Below are 21941 nucleotides of genomic sequence, written 5' to 3'. Positions count from 1 at the left end.
CAGTTCTGACCCGTTCAGTTAGGGTCCATATGTTTCACACCTCTGAAATAACCCTCTGTATTAAACAGCATCATGTGTATACTATGCCTTATTTACAATAGTAGGAAACCCAGTTGGCTTAAAAAAAATCATTCCTGAAAACCAACAGAATATAGAGTGTGTGCATGTGCATGTTTCTCCTTTATCGTATGTTTTAGAGAGCAGGGGAATATAAACTAAAGACTGAGGGAGGGAAACCTTAATGGATTCTGCACCATTAGTGAGCCATCCAGGCTATCTGTGGCAGGCAAATGACACGATCGAGCTGCAGAAACCCCCCTGCAGGACCCCTACTGATGTGAGCCTGGAAACAGAGTGAGCGATAGGGGGAGAGGGAGATGACTGTGTGATTTAATGTAAGGAAGCGAAGCAGCGTTCAAATTGATAAAGAGAGCAAGAGAAGCAGGAACAGAAAGAGAGGAGACAACCGCTGTATGACTGGGGAACAGAGAATCAAAGGGTGGAGTGGAGTGCTGCTACGGCTCTTCTATTCTGTGCATGGGAGGAGAAAGCGGGAAGTTGACAGCTGAAGCTTACCTCAGCAAATACCGCAGCAGATACCAGCCAAAAGGCTACCTCCTCCTCCTCCTCATCCTCCTCCTCCATTGTGCTGTCCGCTTGCTGGGAGAATAAACCATCTGCTCAGCTGCTTCTCTTCATTTTCTTCATTTTCTCTTAGTTCCACTCCCCTTTTACATTTCCCTCCACCCCTTGTTGTTGGGTTTCCACACAGGGATGCGGACTCAGCAGGGCTCGGAGGGGGGCGTGCCACTGCCAGGGGGCAGTTGTGGTAGTAGCGGCAGTGGCAGCTCTGGGCTGTCACCGGGGTCTGAATCAGACGGCGGGAGCCCAACAGGCAGAGGGGTGGACGGCATGGTGGATGGAGGTCTTGGAGTGGGTGTATGCATGGGTGGAGGTGGAGGTGGAGGAGGAGGAGGCAGCTTGGGCGGCACTTTGAGGGGGGTCCTGTCTCGCTATTGGAGTTTGGAAAGTCTGCACTCCACCACAGGTAAGTGGTAGTGTGTTATTCCGGATTGGATGGGACTGGATACGCTTTGCGTGAGTGCATGTTGTTCCAGCTGTTCAGCTGACACCCACTGACAATGACGGTGCAGTACTGATATATTTGGGTGGGCCGGCTGCCGGACGCTTTAGTCATGCAGAGAGAGCCAGAAAATGCCAGTAGCTCTGTCTCCTGCTGTGCCCTTTCTTATGGTCTGAAATGTGTGTCCTTGTCTGCCACACAAAGGATCTTAGCTCTGGAAAATGCTTGTTGCACTTAATGCTGCACTGAACTCTCTGGCCTCGGCTGGGATCACTGGAATTGTCTGTCTAAATCACCACTGGTGACATTTGTTTGAAAAGTCCCATATGATGAGACAGGAAGAATGGTTTAACTTTTATGCACACACATTTATCTTTGAGAAATATGACTATTTAACAAAACATAGTTGATTCAAACTGTCAAGGTTCTAATCTGATGTGAGAAATACAATTACAGCTTTAACCTTATTATACACACTGTGTTTTACTGAAACAAAAGAGTCTCTGATAATAAACCAGGTGTTATCTGTTTTGGTATGTTCAGTATTCTTTGAGGCGACTAAAAATAGTTCAAGACATGTTTAGTAGCCTAAGCATGATTAAAAATATTGACAGTGTTATTAAAGCTTTAGCCCAAAAGTCAGACATGTTTGTTTTTGCATGCACCCGTGTTCCCTGTCATCAGCAGTGTGCGCTCATGCACTTTGTACTGTTGTTAAATGGGGAAAAAGTGTGAAGAGCTAAAAATGAGCTGCTTATGCTGTGGCATGTAGCCGGGCTCTCCCTCTTCAAAATGGCATCGCATTAGTTGTTGTGACTCCCAGATGTTGTCATTGCAGCTTTGTTTTTCCGGCTGTGTGCTTGTGCATGTGTGTATTTGTGTGTATGGCCCAGTTGTTGCTCATGTTGTTCTGGCCTAAATCTGTAAACACAGTGACATTATGGTACACGTCTTCATTATAAGAAAAAAGCCAGCGATGTTTGTGAACTCGCCCTAGACCACCTGGGAAACACCACCAGGTGTTTTAGGCTTTGCTCTAGCTTGGGCAGTGGAGCAGGTTATCTACAAATCAGAAGGTTTGTGGTTTGATCCCTGGCAGCTCCCAGTCTCTAATATCCTAAGATACAAACTGGAGTGGCTCTCTGATGCATCCGCTGGAGTATGAATGTGGGTGAATGTTAGAAGAGAAAAGCATAGAAAGAAAGTGCTTGTATGAATGAGGCAAGCTCTATAAAGGGTTAGGGTTTGAGTGCTCAGGTAGAGCAGAAAGGAGATAATCCGGGGTAATTTAGGAAGAATTTATTGTTACATTTGGGCTTGTTGGTTGACGACTGAATTATTTTTCTTGAAGTATCATGAAGAAATTCAAGAGCTACACAGTACAGAACAAAAGATTTCAAAGACTTTAAAAACCAAACCTGGAGGCACCTTTAACCCTCACATTGAGTTCATTTGGTGTTAAACAATTTTAAAAAACAACCATCCCATTAAGACTCACCATAAAAAACTATAATATTAGATACATTATCACTACTTGTTGTGTTAGATCTTTGTATCAACTTATGTTCTTGTAAACTTTACAATTTTTGAGCTTCTGTATGTCTCATTAATCTGAGACTTTTGGATTATTTTGACTCTAAGAAGGATCAGTTGAAACACAGTAAACTGGTCATCAGAGAAAACTGTGGCTGAAAGTTTGCATGAATATTTGTTTTGAAACCATTTAAAGTTTTTATAGAGTCACATAAAGCAACACCAGCGTTACTTTTACACCTATTTTACACCAAAGAGCTGACCTGATTGGCTACCTCCTGGACTTTTTTTGGGGGGGAGGTAACAACGGTAAAAACAATAACAATAATAATATTTATATTTATAACAAGGTGCAATAATAATTAATGTGCAATAATAACGGTGTGCAATACACATACACTTATTCTTCATTTTTTATTACTAAGTTAAGTTACTGTGTTGTGTTGTTTGTGTTGCGTTGTGTTGTATGTAGAGCCGATGCAGGAGAGTTTTCCAATTTCATTGTACTATTGTACTATGTTTGACTGTGCAATGACAATAAAGAGTTATCTTATCTTATCTTATCTTATTTGTGTAAAGAGTAAATTATCCCGAAACCATACTTGCTTCTGACACAGCTTGTGACATAGGCTACGTTCACACTGCAGGCGAAAGCGCATCAAATCTGATTTTTTTGACCCCATGCGACCCATATCCGATCATGGTATGACAGTGTGAACGGCACAAATCCGATATTTTCAAATCCGATCTGGGTCACTTTCGTATGTGGTACTGAATCCGATACATATCCGATGTTTTAGAAAGCGACTGCTGTTTGAACGGTCATGTCGCATTAAATCCGTCTTTTACGTCACTGACACAAGACAGACGCCAATTATCAGCACCGGAGAAGCGCCCGGGCGACATTGTGAACGCTTCCTGGCCATCCCGTGTAGATGTCAGTGAAACTGTTGGGAAGACAACGTGAACATTTTATTTGTACTGTATAATCTGACACTATCCTTTGAAGCACCGCTCCTCTCTAAAACAGCAATAAGGATCATTATTAGGCCATATGTAAATAACAAAATAACTTTATAACTTAAAGCAAAATTGGGAAACATAAAGTCCGAAGTCTTTATATTAAGGCCATCAGTCAAACAACACTGTTTGCTCTGGGTCTAAACAGAGCGCGTTGTGTGTGACGTCTTCTTTTGCGCATGCGGGCCGCTTTGAGCGTTCACACTAGAGCGCGTTTGCTGTCACATTTTATTTGTAGTGTGAACAAGCAGACAAAAAAAATTGGATTTGATCAAAAAATCGGAATTGAGCATTAAGACCTGCAGTGTGAACGTAGCCTAAGAGCATAGGAGATGAAGGAACTGTCCCTTGAGACCTCCAGTCAGTCTCCAGAACCACAAACCTCTCTTGGTTCTTTCACCAACACTACCTTTGGGTTTTCCAGTATAAACCTGCATGTTCCAAGCATAACATGTCCTGGCATCACATGTTGCAAAACCTTTATGGCATATTTACACTGCTTGCTTGGCATATGCTGTTTGAAAGGGCAGTGTCCCCTAAAGCAACCAGGCCGAACCAACCGAACTTCTCTGATCACCGCCATTTTGTCTTGTTGACCCCGACCCAGTCTTCTATCATAGCTGTCAAAGCAAATCACCTGTAACAACATGTACATTTTCTGGAGTGACACGATGGCTTGAAAAATAATCTGACTTGACTCTGCATCCCATAAACTGCTGGTAGAGTCATTTCTGGATCTGTACTCACCACTCAAATCAAACGACTCATGCATGCTTTGGTGCCTTTCTGACTTACCTCCTTCCAATTGTCTTTGTAAAGCTGTTTCCCCTTCAAGTTGGTCAAGTTTACCAAAATGGCTTTGAGTGAGGACTCAGTCCAGAACAGTTCAATGCAGGATGTGATGATCCAGGATACGGCATATTTTGTAGGTCCTGTGGTCATCCTGATGACAGTTTCAGCTGTAAGCCTAACGTGATTCTCAGGTTCCCATTCTTTGACTTGAATGTGAGATCAGCCTTAGCATGGCCATCTTCTTCATCGATGGATTCATCCTCATCAGTCGGGTCAGATTATATTCCATGTCAACTTCAGCTTCTGATACTTCCTCATCTAATCCATCCTCATTGTCAGTTTTCTGCTCTCTCTCCTCTTCACAAATGTGCTGATCAAATATGGAGTAAAGAGCCTCACTTAGTGTATACTGACCTGCCATGATGTTGCCACACAGTGTATGTGAGCAAGGCCTCCTAAAAGCATCATACAGCAAAGCTATGAGAAAAGTTCAATGCTGACACCATGTTGCAACTATGTGTGAGAGCTGCCAACACAGGAGGTGTTCCTGTGGAGGAGAGGCTCTACTGGGCAAAGATTCCCGTAGCGGTTGCCAGAGAAACCAAAGTGTTTGTATGTGTAAATATGAGCGTGCACATGCATGCATGCGTGCTTGCGTTTGCCCGTATGACCATCTGAAAGATAGGGATGGACCTGAACTCTGTTATTTACACTAATTATTGTCTCATTGTCTTTCTCTTTTTTACCGTACATTGTATGAACATAAAACAGGTAAAGCTGTGCATAGACAGAAACAAGAAAGAAGGCAACTGGAAAAGATGAAAATAAAAGACAAAAACACAAAGAACAAAGCCAAAACATGTATATGTGTGTTGCATGTCATGCTGTGTGGCTATGAGGATAATAACGACAGGAATAACACTATCACCATTACTATTACTATTACTACTACTAACATTTAATTCAATTCAATTTTCAATTCAATTTTATTTATACAGCACCAAATCACAACAACAGTCGCCTCAAGCTGCTTTATATTGTAAGGTAGACCCTACAATAATACATACAGAGCAAAACCCGACCATCAATGACCGCCTATGAGCAAGCACTTTGGCGACAGTGGGAAGGAAGAACTCTCTTTTAACAGGAAGTTGAGATGGTATCTGACAAGGATGCCTCCTGGGCTCCTCTGGGTGAGGTGTTCCAGACATGTCCCACCAGGGTAGATCCAGGACATGCTGGAGCAATTATATCTGTCGGCTGGCCTGGGAACACCTTGGTGTTCCCCCAGACAAGCTGGAGGAGGTGGCTGCCCCCGTGACCCGGCCCCCGGACAAGCAGAATAGGATGGATGGATTTATATTAAATGTTGATGAATGTAAAACATGGGGGGGTAATTTATGGCCAGGTCAGTGGTGATTCTGTTTTCTTCTGTTCTACATCACTTAAAGCTGCTTTGGGTTGCCCCAGGACCCTAAGGAGGGACCTGTTTATTAGGGGAGGAGGACTCTGATCTAGTTGATTGTTGATGAATCTACATTGGTGACCTGGCTTACCTTCCACTTGGTCCTGGATGTGGTCTAGGTCTAACCCACACAGATACTGAGAAATCAGCAAGAGGAAAAAGAAAGAAGAAAAAAGGGAGAAAGGAAAGTTGAGTTGATTTGAGTTGATTTTGTCCTGTATTTATCTGGGTGAAATGTATAGTGTTTTTATCCAATGGATGACTGACCGTCCAAAACCCAGTCTGTGTAGGTTGAAGTGTCCAGTTAACTTTATCAAAAGCCTTTTTTCTGCATCTAATGCTAGTATGATTATTATGGTATGGTGTTTAGCGGTAAGTTATGAAGGTGATTAATCTGTCAGCAGCATTTCTGGTTTAGATGAAACTGGTTTGATCTGGATGGATTCATGTTTTCTTTTTTAGTAGCTAGGGCTTTAGGGATTATTTTATGTCTGTGTTTATTAATAAGGGGGAGCGATATGTTGGATAGTTTTTAGTAGGAGAGTCTTAATATCTCTAGGTATTATTTGTGTCATTACTCTGTGGGATCATGGCAACAGGATTTGGCAGAAGTGTTTATAAAATTCTCCTGGAAATCCATTGTGATTTGTTATCTGGCATTTTAAAGTGCTTTATGGAGTTCATCCATAGTAATAGGTTCATTTAACATGTCTGCTTGCTTTTTGGAAAGTCTGGGTCAATCAAGTTTTCACTGAAAGTTTTCTATTTTGAGTTGTGGTCATAAGAGTATACTGGCTATCAAAGTTTTTAAATATATTAATAATATTGAGAGGGTTTTGAAAAATTCAGTTCAGTAAGTATGACTGAGTGGATTGTTGTAAGGGACTTACTGAGGACAGAGAAAGTGATGCGTGAGAGAGATTGATAGAAAAATAAGTCTCTGGATGGTAACTGGACTGATATAATGCTTTTCTACTCTCCCAGAGTACTCAAAGCGCTCTATACAACATGCCACATTCACCCAGTCACACACATTCTCACAAGCACGTTCGCTATGTTTAGCGCTGTTTAACTACATTCACACTCTGATGGATGCATTGGAGAGCAACTTGGGATTAGTTTCTTGCCCAAGGATACTTGACATGCAGACTGAAGGAGCCAGGAGTTGAACCACCAACCTTCCGATCAGTAGGTGACCTGCTCTACCTCCTGAGCTACAGCCACCCCACTGAAGGGTTGTTTTTCCTCCAGCTGTCATTAAGACTATAATGAAGTATTGTTTTATTATATTTGTGGAACGCCAAATTCTTAAGCTACCAGGTTAGTGTAACTGGTCGAGTGTGGGATTGATAACTGTTTTGAAATCTCCGGCAATGATGATGTTTGTTGAATTCCACTCTAATGAAAATAGGTTGTAAGAGAAAGATGGGTCATTATTGTTGGGGCCATACATTGTGATTAGTGTGAATGCTTTATTTTCCTAACCTTCCACCTGGATCAATATGAGACATATTATGGACAGAGGTAATATGTTTATTCATAAGTATACATACTCCTAGCTGTTTACTACTGTATGAATTGAACTTATTTATTTAAAAGGGACAGTGCATATTAATGAACATATATCAATGTAAATATGCCAGATTTAGCCAAAAGGCTACGTATGGCTATGTTGAAGAATATATTTTGTACTTTCAGACTTTGGATTTGTGATTGTGTTAACTGAGTGTCTTGTAAGACACAGCATTTAGTTTGATTCGCTGGGTGATTATTTTGGCTCTTTTCACCTGGGTCCTGATGCCAGGTTGGTTCATCATTACTTGTTAAGTTTTATATTGTCATGTATTTTAAAAGGAGACGTGTGACTGAACAGATGTGTGTGAGAGCATAGATGTGATTGAGTGTGTGTCTGAGACATGAGCAGACAGACATACAAACACATGTAAAGGACATGAAAACAAAAAAACAAAAGAATAAGGTGACTGCAGAGTTCATATGGGACGGGTTAATTATGATGGTTGGGTAGAAAAGTCACAGAGTAATGTTGGAGAGACAGTACAGCTGTCCTTCATTGTATCATTCATTCACTGTGATATTTGCACCTTCATTGTCCTGTCTGTGTTTTTTCATAATGGAGGATTTATTTCCAGATGAAACTGATCGTGAGTTCTCAGTTCTCAGTTCCTTCGATGAGTTGTTAATGTTTGTAATGTTCAGATTTAGCGATGATGGGTCGAGGTGTTTATCTGGACAGGATTCTAGATGATGAAAAGTGATCGGATTCACGGTGTCTGGTGGAAGTTTAAGTTGGGATCAGGGCCTCAGGATTGTCTGGGGAATTTTCTGGAATCCCACAGAAAGTCAGATTTTTGCTCATGCTTCTTGTTTCTATAGTTTCAGTATAGTTTCTTTCAGGGGTGGAGCCGAACCCGAATACGGTATTCGGAAAGGCACGAATGTCTGTTTTTTTACAAATACTTATTTCGAACAAATACTTTAAATAATATTTTTATTTGGGAACAAGAAAAACTTTATATCAAAAAGCTGAGTTTCCTTATGAGACCGCAGTGCATGACTGGATGAGTGAGTGAAGTGTGAAAGCAACAGAGAGGCTCGGCTGAGCGGAAAAGGACTGAACTGCATCACTATTTTTGTTGAATAGGTTTTTTTGTACCTTAACTGGGTTCCGGAGGCAGTTTATAACTTTCGCGAAGATCGGGAGATTATTCCATTACGCTGCATTATTGACGTCTGCAGTCGGGTGCTCGCATGTTCGCTCTGTTTACGTAGCTCTGTTAACTTGGTAATTTAGACTAGCGGTCCCCAACCCCCGGGCCATGGACCGGTACCGGTCCGTGAGTGTTGAGGTTCGGGTGTGAAATTTATGGTTTTTATTCGTTTTTATCGTTAATATTTATTGTTTTTATCGTTACCCTCAGTTTCCCTGTGTCTTTTTTTTTGGTACTGGTACTAGTTTTATTTTGTTGTATTTATCCGCGCCACCTTACAGGCCGGTCCGTAAAAATAATGTCGGACATAAACCGGTCCGTGGCGCAAAAAAGGTTGGGGACCGCGGAATTAGACAATAGGCTGTTGACAGAGTAACGTTAAAGTTCGATTTAAAAGGATATTGTTTCATCCTTTTAAATCGAACTTTGTGTACTTGTTTCGAATTGTATGGACTTGTGGGAGTTATATGGTACATATAAGTTACTCTGTCTTTTGCAGACAGCAAGATGTAGACTATAGGCTAGTTAACCTTAGCATAGCTTCCTGTCACTCATTAACGTAGCTGAAACTCCCCACATGGATTTGGGCAACCAAGTAGAAAAGAGTGAGTCTCTTGGTCCTCCACCAGCCAGAACAACTTGATCAAGTTCTGTGTGGAAGCATTTTACAGTCAGTGCTGCAGATAAACCCAAAGTGATATGTAATGTATGCAAAAGTCAAATCAGCAGAGGCAGATATATCAAACATCTTAAAGCATCCTCTCCTGGTACTGTCTGCCAACCCCCCCACAAGCACCAATTCATCATCACAGCCTTGTTCTGCCCCTGCAAGTCAGTTTCACTGTCCGTTCAGCGTCCTCCAACAAGGACGGGTGGTGGGGTTAATAATATTCACAATGGTATTTTATTAGTTGGTTTAACCATGGATGAGTCAATGGCTGTTGTTATTTTCTTTTCAATGATGTTCCTTGTTACATGTTCATTGCTGGATTTATGCAAAGATATCAGCTAATACTGCATATCCATAATTATTATGATGGATATAATTAAAGAATACTTGCACTATAACGTTGATTAGAAGTGTAATGCAAAAAACTGGATTTTTATGCCCATTTTGAATTTTACTCGAATACAAATACAAATACAAATACAAATACCGGCTGCTTTGCACATCTCTAGTTTCTTTCATTGTTTTGTTTTTATGATGCTTTTATGATGGTTTGGAGGGAGTTATTCGACTGTTCAAGTTTATCAGTGTACTTGAAATTCAAACCATTTATTTCCTATGACTGGTCACTTTTGACTGAGAGCATCAGGAGCCTGCAAATGCTGAATAAAACACAAGATTGTGTGCAAATTAATACCATTTATTTTCTCTGTTGAAATCATCTTTGTGGACAAAGTTATGAAATCTTAGGTCAGTTTGATGAAAGTACTTACATTTTTCAGAAATAACATTTTTTAAATGGTCAGATTTGACGGGAACACAACACGAGCTAAACTAAAGTATGACTGAAGTATGTTACTCCCACAGAGTGGCGTTCAGGTGGAGAGGAAATTGAGTCTTACTAATTTAGAAGACAATTTAGCCTGGAGAAATAGTTTGCTGCTTTATAGAAAAAAAAGAAAAAAAAAAACTCTCTGTGAAGCCAGACAATGTCCTAATATTCGTCACTGATTGAAGAAAATAAGAACAACCCCAGGTTTCTCTTCAGCACTGTAGCCAGGCTGACAAACAGTCAGAGCTCTACTGAGCCAACAATCCCTTTAACGTTAACTAGTAATGACTTCATGAACTTCTTCACAAATAACACTTTAAACATTAGAGAAAAAATTACTCAAAATCATCAGATAATATTACATCACAGATGTAATATTATCTACAGCTACTTTTAATACCATCGATGTTAAGTTAGACTCGTTTTCTCCAATTGATCTTTCTGAGTTAACTTCAATAATTACTTCCTCCAAACCATCAACGTGTCTTTTAGACCCCATTCCTACAAAACTGCTCAAAGAAGTCCTGCCATTAATTAATGCTTCAATCTTAAATATGATCAACCTATCTCTAATAATCGGCTATGTACCACAGGCCTTCAAGGTGGCTGTAGTTAAACCTTTACTTAAAAAGCATCTCTAGACCCAGCTGTCTTAGCTAATTATAGGCCAATCTCCAACCTTCCTTTCATATCAAACATCCTTGAAAGAGTAGTTGTCAAACAGCTAACAGATCATCTGCAGAGGAATGGCTTATTTGAAGCGTTTCAGTCAGGTTTCAGAGCTCATCACAGCACAGAAACAGCTTTAGTGAAGGTTACAAATGATCTTCTTATGGCCTCTGACAGTGGACTCATCTCTGTGCTTGTCCTGCTAGACCTCAGTGCTGCGTTCGATACTGTTGACCATAATATCCTATTAGAGCAATTAGAACATGCTGTAGGTATTACAGGTACTGCACTGCAGTGGTTTGTATCATATCTATCTAATAGACTCCAATTTGTACATGTAAATGGAGAGTCCTCTTCACACACTAAGGTCAATTATGGTGTTCCACAGGGTTCAGTGCTAGGACCAATTCTGTTTACATTATACATGCTTCCCTTAGGCAGCATCATTAGAAGACATAGCATACATTTTCACTGCTATGCAGATGATACGCAGCTCTATCTGTCCATGAAGCCAGGTAAGAGTCATTTTTGACCTGGATATGTCCTTCAATGCACATGTTAAACAAACATATAAGACTTTCTTCTACTTAAGTAATATCTCTAAAATGAAAAATGGCCTTTCAAACAGTGATGCTAAAAAATGGTACACGTATGTATTACTTCTAGGCTGGAATACTGTAAGTCATTATAATCAGAATGCCCTAAAAACTCCCTGAAAAGACTTCAGTTGATTGCTTTCGCAAATTGCTGCAGCAAGACACTAGAAAGAGAGAGCATATTTCAGGAGAAATTGGCTCCTCCTTCTTGGCTGCCTGTTAAATCCAGAATAGAATTGATTCTGGACAGCCTTCCAGTTTGGATTAAGGAGACAGACACCCTTACTACTTTTGAAATTAGGATTAAAACATTTCTTTGTGATAAAGTATATAGTTAGATCAGGTGACTCTGGATCCTCCCTCAGCTAAGCTTCATGTGGATTGGATGATGATTATACGCTACTGTGAATTCCTATTGCCAGTATTTGGCCCCATAAGTGTGACCTAATATTTGCACATAGATGTCTCCAGACTCATGCTGGACACATCTATCCATCTAAGTTTGGTGGGCTGCCACGACTACGTCTTTTGATGAAAACTCAAAAGCTCTAGGAGGAGTTCGTTCCTGAAATTGGTGAAAAATGCTGCCAAAATTACACATTAAATTCAAAATGACTGACTTCCTGTTGGATTTAGGATATGACTGACATAGACAATGTATCTTTGAGTTACAGCAATTTAATCTTTAATGGCGAAATATTGAAAGTTGTCTCTAGGGTGATGCCCTTTGGCGAAAACTCACCGTTGAGGGCTTTGTATGTGAATAGAGGGATTTTGAAGTGATATTTCTCCCTGGGTACGTGAGAATTATAATCGCTCTTCCTAGTTTGTATTAATACTCTTGCTGTGGTGTTTCAGATCAACTGGATGCTTTTCATGGATCAACTTTTAGGACAAAATGTCAGTAAGGAAATACAATATCCCAGCTTAGAAGTAAAGCAAAGATCAGTTATTCAACATCAGTCAACTTTAACATGATTAACATGTGCAAATTAAAGCAGCAGCTTCTAGAGATTTATTGGCATTGAATTCATGGTCAAAAATGACTCAGAGCTTCCTTGGAGGCCAAAGTAATGCTATCCACAGACCAAAGGATGATTTAGCTCATAGTAAGTGTTTATACTAGAGTTGCTAGAAAGGACTGAGGACAGAGCTCTATGCCCTCAGTTTCTTTATGGGCTTTGTATTGTTGAAAGGGCCATGCACAAAGTGCTGACACAAAATTAAACCTTTGTGACTCTTTAAATCCCAAATTAGAATTTATACTGCAGTTTTGAGGTTTTTTTCCCACTTGTGTCAAGGGTCCTCCAAACCAGAGACACAAAGCCCTGACCTAAACCTTACTTTTCATACCTGGTTGGAATATATTCTGATGCCTAACTCTAAACCACTTTTACCAATCTGACCTGTTTTCTTCTTGTACGTACCCTGTGCTTTACTACCCCAATGAAAATAAAATCTCTTAAAATGCCAGAACAGAGGTTGTGTGCAAACAAGTCTTTGTCCGATCTTTGCACTCATTCTCTTCTTTTGTGTCCCTGTGAATTAAAGTAATGCCAGGTGGCAACAGTGTGGCACACTGTAGCATCCAAGCACACACTGGCAACTGTTCTCATCCATGAGCAAGTGAGGGGAAGGGGAAAGGATGTCTAAAAGCATCCATCACAAAAATGGGAGGCATGGTGCTTTCTGGGAAATAGGTCAACATTAAAACAGCCATTTAGCCTGAGGTCTTTTTGTGCACTACTTATTCTGAAGTTACTTATCTTAGAGAATGATGAGGGGACAGTGGACACAAAGAGATAAATGCATCAGTCTTCTTAGTTTTGTTCATTTGTTACCTATTCTGTTATTACTTCAGATGGTCGGGGCGACCAAACTCACATTTACATTACAGTAGAATGTGATATAGATAATGTAAACAGCATATATTCAGTAGCTATTTTAACCGAGTCTTACTTTTCTCCATGAGATCTGGTTGAGCCCATTTAGTTGCTGATTAAATGAATCAGTCTCTCCAAAAGTACGTGTCTGCTATGGCTAATTACCATTAATGTAGTTATAGCTATAGTATAGCTTTAGCATAGCTATATAAACTTAAGTTGTCTGCTATTTAATATGTTATTTTTAACTGGTACAGTCAAAGACACGAAAGTGTTTTTTATGACATGCCATATTCAGTTGCTTGCTTTTCATTTTACACGTTTAATCATGTAATAGGTGTAGGATTTACAAGGTGTTCTGTGACTCTGCTCATTAAAAAAAAATAACAGATTTTCACTTTCAAAATCTTCTCTTTGGGTAGGTCTGTATGTCTGCACAGCTGGTATTTTTAGTTTTTAGTTCTGCCCAATTGTAAATAGATACACTTTATGTGTTTTCCTCCATTGTGTCCAACTGTTGGACACAAACTGAAAACTATTCTTCTTTTGAGTCACAAACAATTAAGGTGGGCTCTACGAACATCTTTTATTGTGTTTTAGTCTATCGCCCTCCTGGCCCTGGACTTCTTATCTTCTATTATCAAGCTGGAGAAAGTTTTAATTCTTGGGGATTTTAACATTCATATTGATGATGCCTCATCTAACTCTGCAGCTGAACTTTTATCTATATCTGAGTCTTTTAACTTTGTCCAACATGTTTCTGGTCCAACCCATTTAAAAGGCCATACCTTGGACCTTGTCTTTTCCTTGGGCCTCAACATTGGCAGTGTGTTTGCTGAGGATGTACATCTGAGTGATCATAACTGTATCTTTGTTGGACTCAGTTTTAGCTCTAAACAAACGCCTGTGAAGTTAAAAACTCATAGACGCATAATAACTGAGACTACTGCTGAGAGGTTCTCCATTATATTTGACAGTTCTTTACTTTTTACTGGAAATAATGTAAATACTCTCTTTCAGTCCTTTTATAGGGAATGCACATCCATCTTGGATCAAGTGGCACCTATTAAAACTTAAGGAGAATATGCCGCAAAACGGAATGACTATGGAAGAAAACCAAACTTGAAGTACACAGGCTCCATCTTCAAGATCTCATGCTCTCCTTAAATGACACGGTGAAAACTGTTAGATCTGAAGATTTTTCTAGACTCATAATCAAAAAACAAGAGAAATCCCAAGTTTCTTTTTGACAAAGTCAGTGCTATTTGCTGTGTCCCAAAACGTCGGCTGCATCCTTCGGAGGACCCGGCCTTCGCGGTCTATGTGGGCCGCGTCCTTCGAAGACCGAGAAGGCCGGAAGTGCGAGGCTTGTGAAATGGGACGGTCTAGCCTTCACATTTGTGTCACCAGCTGTTCCCGCCCTTACCACTTCTCCCCGCCCTTACCGCTTTCTCCCCCTCGGTGAAATAATGGATATCATTGAACCTACCCGATGGATTAATAATCTAATAATCTAATAACTTTGATCTCAGCCAAACCGATTTACTCCGGAACAAATAAAACACCGAAAAAGGAAAACAATTACATTTTTAAGTTATCCGAGTGACTTATATATCATGTTTAACCTGAGTAGTGAAAAAGCGGGGGTCTGAAAACGATGAAGCCGGGAGTCCGCTGCTCTCGCCGGCTGTGTGACCATTGAATCCCCCGGTTTGCTATCGAGCTGGTGGGTAACAGACGTCTCAGAAAACGTTGGCACACTTTTGCAAATATGCGATGTCTTGATAAACCAAGCTGATATTTGAAGTTTACACAGCTACTTTCTCGCCTGAAAATATGTTAAACGTTTATTTTGTGACCCAGAAAGATTAATAAGACTAATTTTAAAACTTAGTAGCGGCCGCCATTGTTGGCAGCTGAAATTTGACTGGGCTGCGCTATGAATTCTGGGATATGGTGGGCCACGAAGGACACACCCAACCCATCCTTCAAATTCGGGGAAATGAAGGACGCATTTGTCGGCCGCATTTGAAGGAGTCGACGAATTGGGACAGCCTTCGTCGCCTGGCTGTGACGTAATCGGCCTTCAAATGCGGCCTCCGGAGGATGCAGCCGACGTTTTGGGACACAGCTATTGTCTCCCCAGATGTGGTACCTTTATATGGACACTCTAAAGTAGATAGTAATAAACTCCTCCGATTTTTTGTTGACAAGATTAAAGAAATCAATGCTAAAATTTCCCCAAAGCTTTCTTGTTCTCCGAGTCAGGCACTCCCTTTGCACTCCTGGTCGACTTTTACAACTGTAACATATGATGAAATAGCAGCCCTGGTGGACAAAATGAAGCCATCCTCAAGCCCCTCAGACATTATCCCCACTAAGTTTTTCATCAATGCTTTTGACATCATTGGTCCTTGGGTTGTGAACCTTTTTAATGTTTCTCTTCAGACTGGGGTGTTCCCCAGCTTTTTTAAACATGCCATTGTGGAACCAAGGCTCAAAAAACCCAACCTGGACCCAACACTACTTCAAAATTTAAGACCTATCTCCAAACTCCCATTTATGTCAAAACTCCTTGAGAAGGCAGTAGCTGTCCGCCTTACGGCATACTTGGAGAAATATAACATCTATGACCGTTTCCAATCTGGGTTCTGTAAATTGCATTCCACTGAGACAGCACTACTGAAAGTTACCAATGATATTATGATGTCAGCAGACTCCGGAGAATACACAGTCCTAGTCTTGTTAGACCTTACCTCAGCCTTTGATACAGTCAACCAACTATCCTGATAAACAGACTGAGAGACCTGGTTGGGATGTCTGGCTCTGTTCTAGACTGGTTTTCATCTTATATATCTGAAAGGAGTTTTAGTGTGTCTGCAAACCAGATCATGTCGGAATCTACAGAGTTGTTGTGTGGAGTTCCTCGGGGCTCTGTGCTGGGACCTATTCTGTTTTTAATATACATTCTTCCTTTAAGCCAGATAATACAGCAGTTTCCTGAAGTATCTTATCATCTTTTTGCTGACGATATTCAGCTATATTATTCTTTTAAGCCTGCTGAAGCTCATAAGCTCTCCAATCTGATTGACTGTTTAACCAACATTAAACAATGGTTGAACAATAATTGCTTACAGCTAAACCCGGCCAAAACAGAGACTTTGATTATTGCACCAGGCAGTGCAATACCTGATATTAAACGGCGACTGGGTGACTTCGGTTCTTCACAGAAACATAACCTTAGAAACCTGGGTGTTATTTTTGATGAAGCTTTTTCTTTGGAGGGACATTTAAATCAGATAGTAAGAACCTGCTTTTTTCACTTGAGGAACATTTCTAAACTTAGATGCATCATGTGAACAAGTGAACTCGAAATGATAATACATGCTTTTATCTCTACAAGACTTGACTACTGTAACAGCCTGTTTACTTGTCTAAACAAGAAAGGGCTAGCTCGTCTACAGGTTGTTCAAAACTCTGCAGCGAGGCTACTGACCCGCTCGAACAAGGGAGCTCATATGACCCCTGTTTTAAAGTTGCTGCACTGGCTACCAATCAGATTTAGGTTCCATTTTAAAATTCTAGTTTTAACTTTTAGAGCATTACAGGGACAGGCCCCCCCCCCATATTGCCGATTTGATTCGTACACATACCTCCACTCATAACCTGAGGTCATCAAGCCAAAACCTTTTAGTGGTCCCCCACACTCGTTTTAAAACCCGAGGGGACCGATCCTTCCAAGCTGTTGCACCCAGACTGTGGAATGCACTTCCCCCATTTCTACGGTGTTTGGACTCAGTGGAGACCTTCAAAAAGCAGCTAAAGACATTTTTATTTCAAAAAGACCGGGGTTTTTATCATGTATTTATGACTGTATTGTGTTTTTACCTTGTAAAGCACTTTGTGACACATGTCTGTGAAAGGTGCTATATAAATAAACTTTACTTACTTACTTACTTACACAACCCCATAAAACTTAACAAAAAAGTGAGAAGGATGCTCCTGGTCACACTCCTGAACTAATGTGTCATCGTCCACTGACATAAGCTGACTGCTGTCTGTTTTGTGTGGTAGTGTGTGTTCTTGGGTCAAAAACACAAATGTTTATATTCATGTGATCAGAGCAGGACTTTTGCAGAGTGATAAAAAAATAGCCAAGCTTTAAAAAGATGTATTCAATTAATTCATTTTTACTTTTTCACTTTTATGAAGGTTAAAACACTAAAATTCAAACCACTGTATTTGATTTGAGAGAAGTGAGCCAATGAGTCAAGAGTCATGAGTCAAGCCTGACTTTCCAAGCATCTCTGGCAGGAGGGTCCCCTATCCCCCACAAGACATGCAATATCTGCTCTGGTTTCCAGGCCGGCTGAGGCTCTGCTGGTCCCTGCACCAGTTCCAGCTCCTCGGGTGGAGACAGCAGTTGCCCAGCCTTTGCCGGTGCCTGTTCCAGCTCCCATGGTCAGAGCAGCTGTGACCCAGCCTTCTTATACACTCCTCCTCGCATGGGAGTGGCTGGTGTCCGGTCTGCTCTGCCACCCATGCTGGTCCCTGAGGTGAGGCCCACCAAGACACAGTCGACCTCCGCACCTATACCTACTTCTCGGCACCAGAGCATTTCTGTGCACGTTTACGCTGCCATCGACCGCCTGCCAAGCCGCCTGAGGGTTGTTGTTGTCCACGTCCAGTGCGGCCTGCTCGTCCATGTCCAGCACACCGTTGCTGGCCACTTTCCAGGCTGTCAGCTGAGGAACTTATCCATCGTGGGTGGCCACCTGAACAGTGTAATCGCTTACTCTTTCCACATGGCCAACCTCCGGACCTCTTTAGTTATGGACTCTTGTGCTGCCAACATTCGGGTCGGTCCCCTGAACTGTGTTCTTGGGACTCTGTTTTGTTTCCTGTTTTTCTTTGTTCAGTGTGTTTAGTTTTACTCTTCCCCTGTGATGTCGTTATGTTCATTTGTGTCAGCTGTTTCCCTGTGTGTTTCTACTTCCCCTGATCACCTCCTGTGTGTATTTAATCTGTTTGTTTTCATACATTCCTTGTTAGGTCATCTGTTGTTTCTTGCCATGTTTCCAGGTTTCATGTCCAGGTTTGTTTAGGTTCATGTCAGGATTCTTCATGTTGTTTTTTAGTTCTCCCAGTTTAGGTTAATATTTAGTTTTGCATCAGTTTGCCTTGCCTGTTGTTTGCACCTTTTTTAAATCAGCCTTATTAAACGGCTAGCCTTTTGTTAATATCAAGTTTTGTTCTACGTTCTTTTGTGTCTGCATTTGGGTCTACTATTCACAATTCACACAGTCCGACTACAGTCTGATACCAACTGTATACAGTCATACAGTCGGTACCTATCAGCTGCCTCTGAAGTCCCACAGGCTACCCAGGCCTGATAGGACTCCTGGTGGCTCCCTTTACCTCTGGTGTCCACCATTTGGTTCGGGGGTTACCATCACGACAGGCACCAACCACCTTGCAGCCGCAGCTCAATGCAGTGGCTTTGACAAGGAGGTGCTGAACATGGTCTATTCAGACTCAATGTCCCCATTCTGAATGCTGTTGAAGCTCTGCTGGAGGTGGGCATTGAAGATCTCGTGGACCGGTGCATTCTCAGTGTACCCTCACTGTACGTTTAGGTGCACCAGGTCTGTACAGTATCCTCTCCCACCACCTGATCCAACTCACCACCATGTGGTGATCAGTTGGCAGCTCAACCCCTCTCTTCAATCACGTGTCCAGAACATATGGTCCCAGATCTGATGACTGAGGCCTAGAGTGTCCTTATGGACACCTTCATATTCAAACATGGTGTTCCTTATAGACAAATTGTGGTTTGCCCAGAAGTCCAGTAACAGAACAACGCTTGGGTTCAGATCTGGGAAGCCGTTCCTCCAAGTCACGCCCCTCCAAGTCTCACTGTCGTTGCCCAGGTGAGCGTTGAAGTCTCCCAGTAGGACAACAGAGTCCCCAGGTGGAGCACCCTCAAGCACCCCACCCAGTGACTCCAAGAAGGCCGGGTACTCTGAACAGTCACCCACTTATACCTCCAGGATAAGTGGGTGAAGATAGGGACTTCACCAAACTAGAAGAGGATGTTCTAGCAAAATGCTAAACTAGCCAAATCTCCACAACAGCTGCCCATTGTGGACCGTAGTAGATCACAACTGCAGCCTCTCTCCAGTGTAGAAATACTTCCTTCCAACCTCACCATTTAGGAAAGGAGGCTATCACATCCTTGAATAAAGACCTAAGCATGACCATACTACCAGCTGTCAAAGGTGGTACACCATTCTTCTCAACTCAACCTATTATCACGCCTCAGTGGGCCTACTCAGAAGTTTATCTACCTGAATGTTAGATGTGCTGGTACTTGTATAGTGTTTTTCTAATCTGAGCACTCAAAACACTTTATTATTAGCCTCATTCACCCATTCACGTGCACCTTCATATAAGTGCATGTGTTTTCAATGCCTAAGTGCTTTTGACGTAACATTCACGTACTTGCACTCCAATTAATGCAGTGGGGGCAACTCAGGATTGAGTATCTTGCCCAAGGATACTCTGACATGTAGAGTATATATATATATATAGCAAAAGTTGGCCCATTGATTTGTAAAACGATGGACTCAAGTAACGTATACAGAAGAATAGTTTTATATGATTCTTTCCATTTCTTGTTGTAAACTACCACATGACTGCGACCATGTCCAAATGCGTGGGGCTGATCGGTGTAAAAACCAGGGGTCGGCAACCTGTGGGTCCGGAGCCGCATGCTTATACTGCAGCTCTGCGTGGTTTGGGAAAATAAATTAATAAAAAATAAAATAAATAAATAAAAGTATTTAGCTAAAGTGTGTTTTATTTGTGTTTAGTTCTTTTTTAACTTGTAGTTCTAAATTGGAAGATTATTGTGATATTGAAATATAAAAATAAAATTATATTCTATTATTTTTCGTCGCTCAAAATAAGCGTCACACTCGCGGAAGCCGGTGTACCCGCCAAACGCCGTGCATTTATCGAGACTTTCAACCCCAGGTAGGCCAATTATGGATCTTCGGATCCACATTATGTCAGCAGCTGTTCTCCACCGTGAACTATGTTAAAAACAAACACCGCTCACGCCTCACAGACGACAGCTTACAGTCCTGCGTAAAGATGAAACTGACTTCGTACAGCCCCGATCTGCAGATCTGCAGGTTCAGGAGCAGAAGTCCCATGGTAAACACATCACGGCAGACCCGACGATGTTTGCATGAACATGCTTTTCAGCATCTCTTTATTGACCACTTTTCACACACGGTTGCTGTACGCATACAGCCGGCTGTAGCTTTTCAGCTCACAGCCCGACAACACACCAACAACAGCAGAGAGAGCACAGACTTTAAGGCAGCGAGGCGCGATTGCGGGTGCCACCAGGTGTGTCTGACTCCCATGCAGCAGCACTGCAGACCACGCCCCGCCACACACATTAACCAGGTAAAATAAATATATATGCAGAATTTTGCAAATATTTATTTTTCATTTTTTTAGTAGCATAGTGATTTTTTTCCAATTATTTTTTAAAATTCAGGTCAAGGCTCCGCTACGTTCCAAAAGCCCAAAGGCGATATAAGGGTGGGGGCTCACAACAGTTTTTCTTTGCTACATGGATCATTTTAGTTCAGCTTTTAAATTCATTTATGAGACCTTCAACTGAGTGTCTTTCCTTTTTGTCATATTTCTTTAAGAGTTCAAAATGTGTTAATTACATAAATAAAATGTAATTTTCTCTGTAGCACTTCATAAGCAACACACTTTAGTTGTTCACACAAAGCATAAAGGTAAAAAACAACATATACAGTGTTATCTTAATTTTAGATGTCAAAAAATATTTGTGGCTCCCAGTGTTTTCTTTTGCGTGGAAACCGGGTTCAAGTGGCTCTTTGGGTGTTAAAGGTTGCAGACCCCTGGTGTAAACTAACCAAGGAGGAACAGTTTGATTTAGCTACGACATGTCAATGGGTTGCTGTCAAGTCTCAGTCAAACAAAGAAAATCAAACTTAATGACTGGCCAGGAGATCACACAGTAGAAACCCTTATTGGTGAGAGGATTGACATTAAATAACCTGAAGGAGAGTTTCTTTATCCCAATTGTGGCATCAGCCGACCAGGTAGGGTCAGCCGAGACACTTGTTAACATTCTAACCAGATCTATGTGGGGATCAAAGGAAAATAGACCAGAATTATTGTATTGGATTATGATCATGATAGGTGAAGTTCCATCGAGATCCTCAGTGAGTGTATTTCTGACTGGGATGACATAAAATATCCAAGTGATTATGCAGTGCTGATGATGGTTCTGTTACAGGCCTTCGATGGGCCTGTTTTGAAACTGTATTTTTAACAGAAAAGCAGAGACGGGAGACATCAGTTGCGTTCAGTCTGCAGGCTCTTCCTCGTCTGATTTATTAACAGAATTAAACAATTACTTTTCTCTTCATTTAGACACACATCTCTCTTTTAACAACAGAAACACATTCAATTAAGTCCATGGGTCAAACCCTTTTGGTTACCTTGCACTCTCGCAAGAATAAACTTACAAAATAATCATTGTATGAGTGTCCTTATTTACATTAAATCTGCAACCAAATTTTACTGCTGTTCAGCATCAAAAACATTTCTGTGCAGTACG

General features: G+C 41.3%; 1 protein-coding gene across 1 annotated transcript in view; it reads left to right on the top strand.

The window, feature by feature from the left end:
- The first annotated feature begins 350 nt into the window (after positions 1-350).
- The window catches only part of arhgef4 (Rho guanine nucleotide exchange factor (GEF) 4), an 83244-nt gene continuing 61653 nt past the window's right edge, over positions 351-21941 (top strand). The window contains exon 1 of the mRNA XM_003457507.5: positions 351-1048. Within this exon, the coding sequence (XP_003457555.1) occupies positions 775-1048 (274 nt within the window). The 5' untranslated portion in view covers positions 351-774. The remainder of the gene's footprint in view (positions 1049-21941) is intronic.

Source organism: Oreochromis niloticus, linkage group LG9, assembly GCF_001858045.2.
Source record: "Oreochromis niloticus isolate F11D_XX linkage group LG9, O_niloticus_UMD_NMBU, whole genome shotgun sequence".
Taxonomy (NCBI): domain Eukaryota; kingdom Metazoa; phylum Chordata; class Actinopteri; order Cichliformes; family Cichlidae; genus Oreochromis; species Oreochromis niloticus.
The sequence above is the reverse complement of the archived record's forward strand: the minus strand, read 5'-3'. Positions and strand labels throughout refer to the sequence as shown.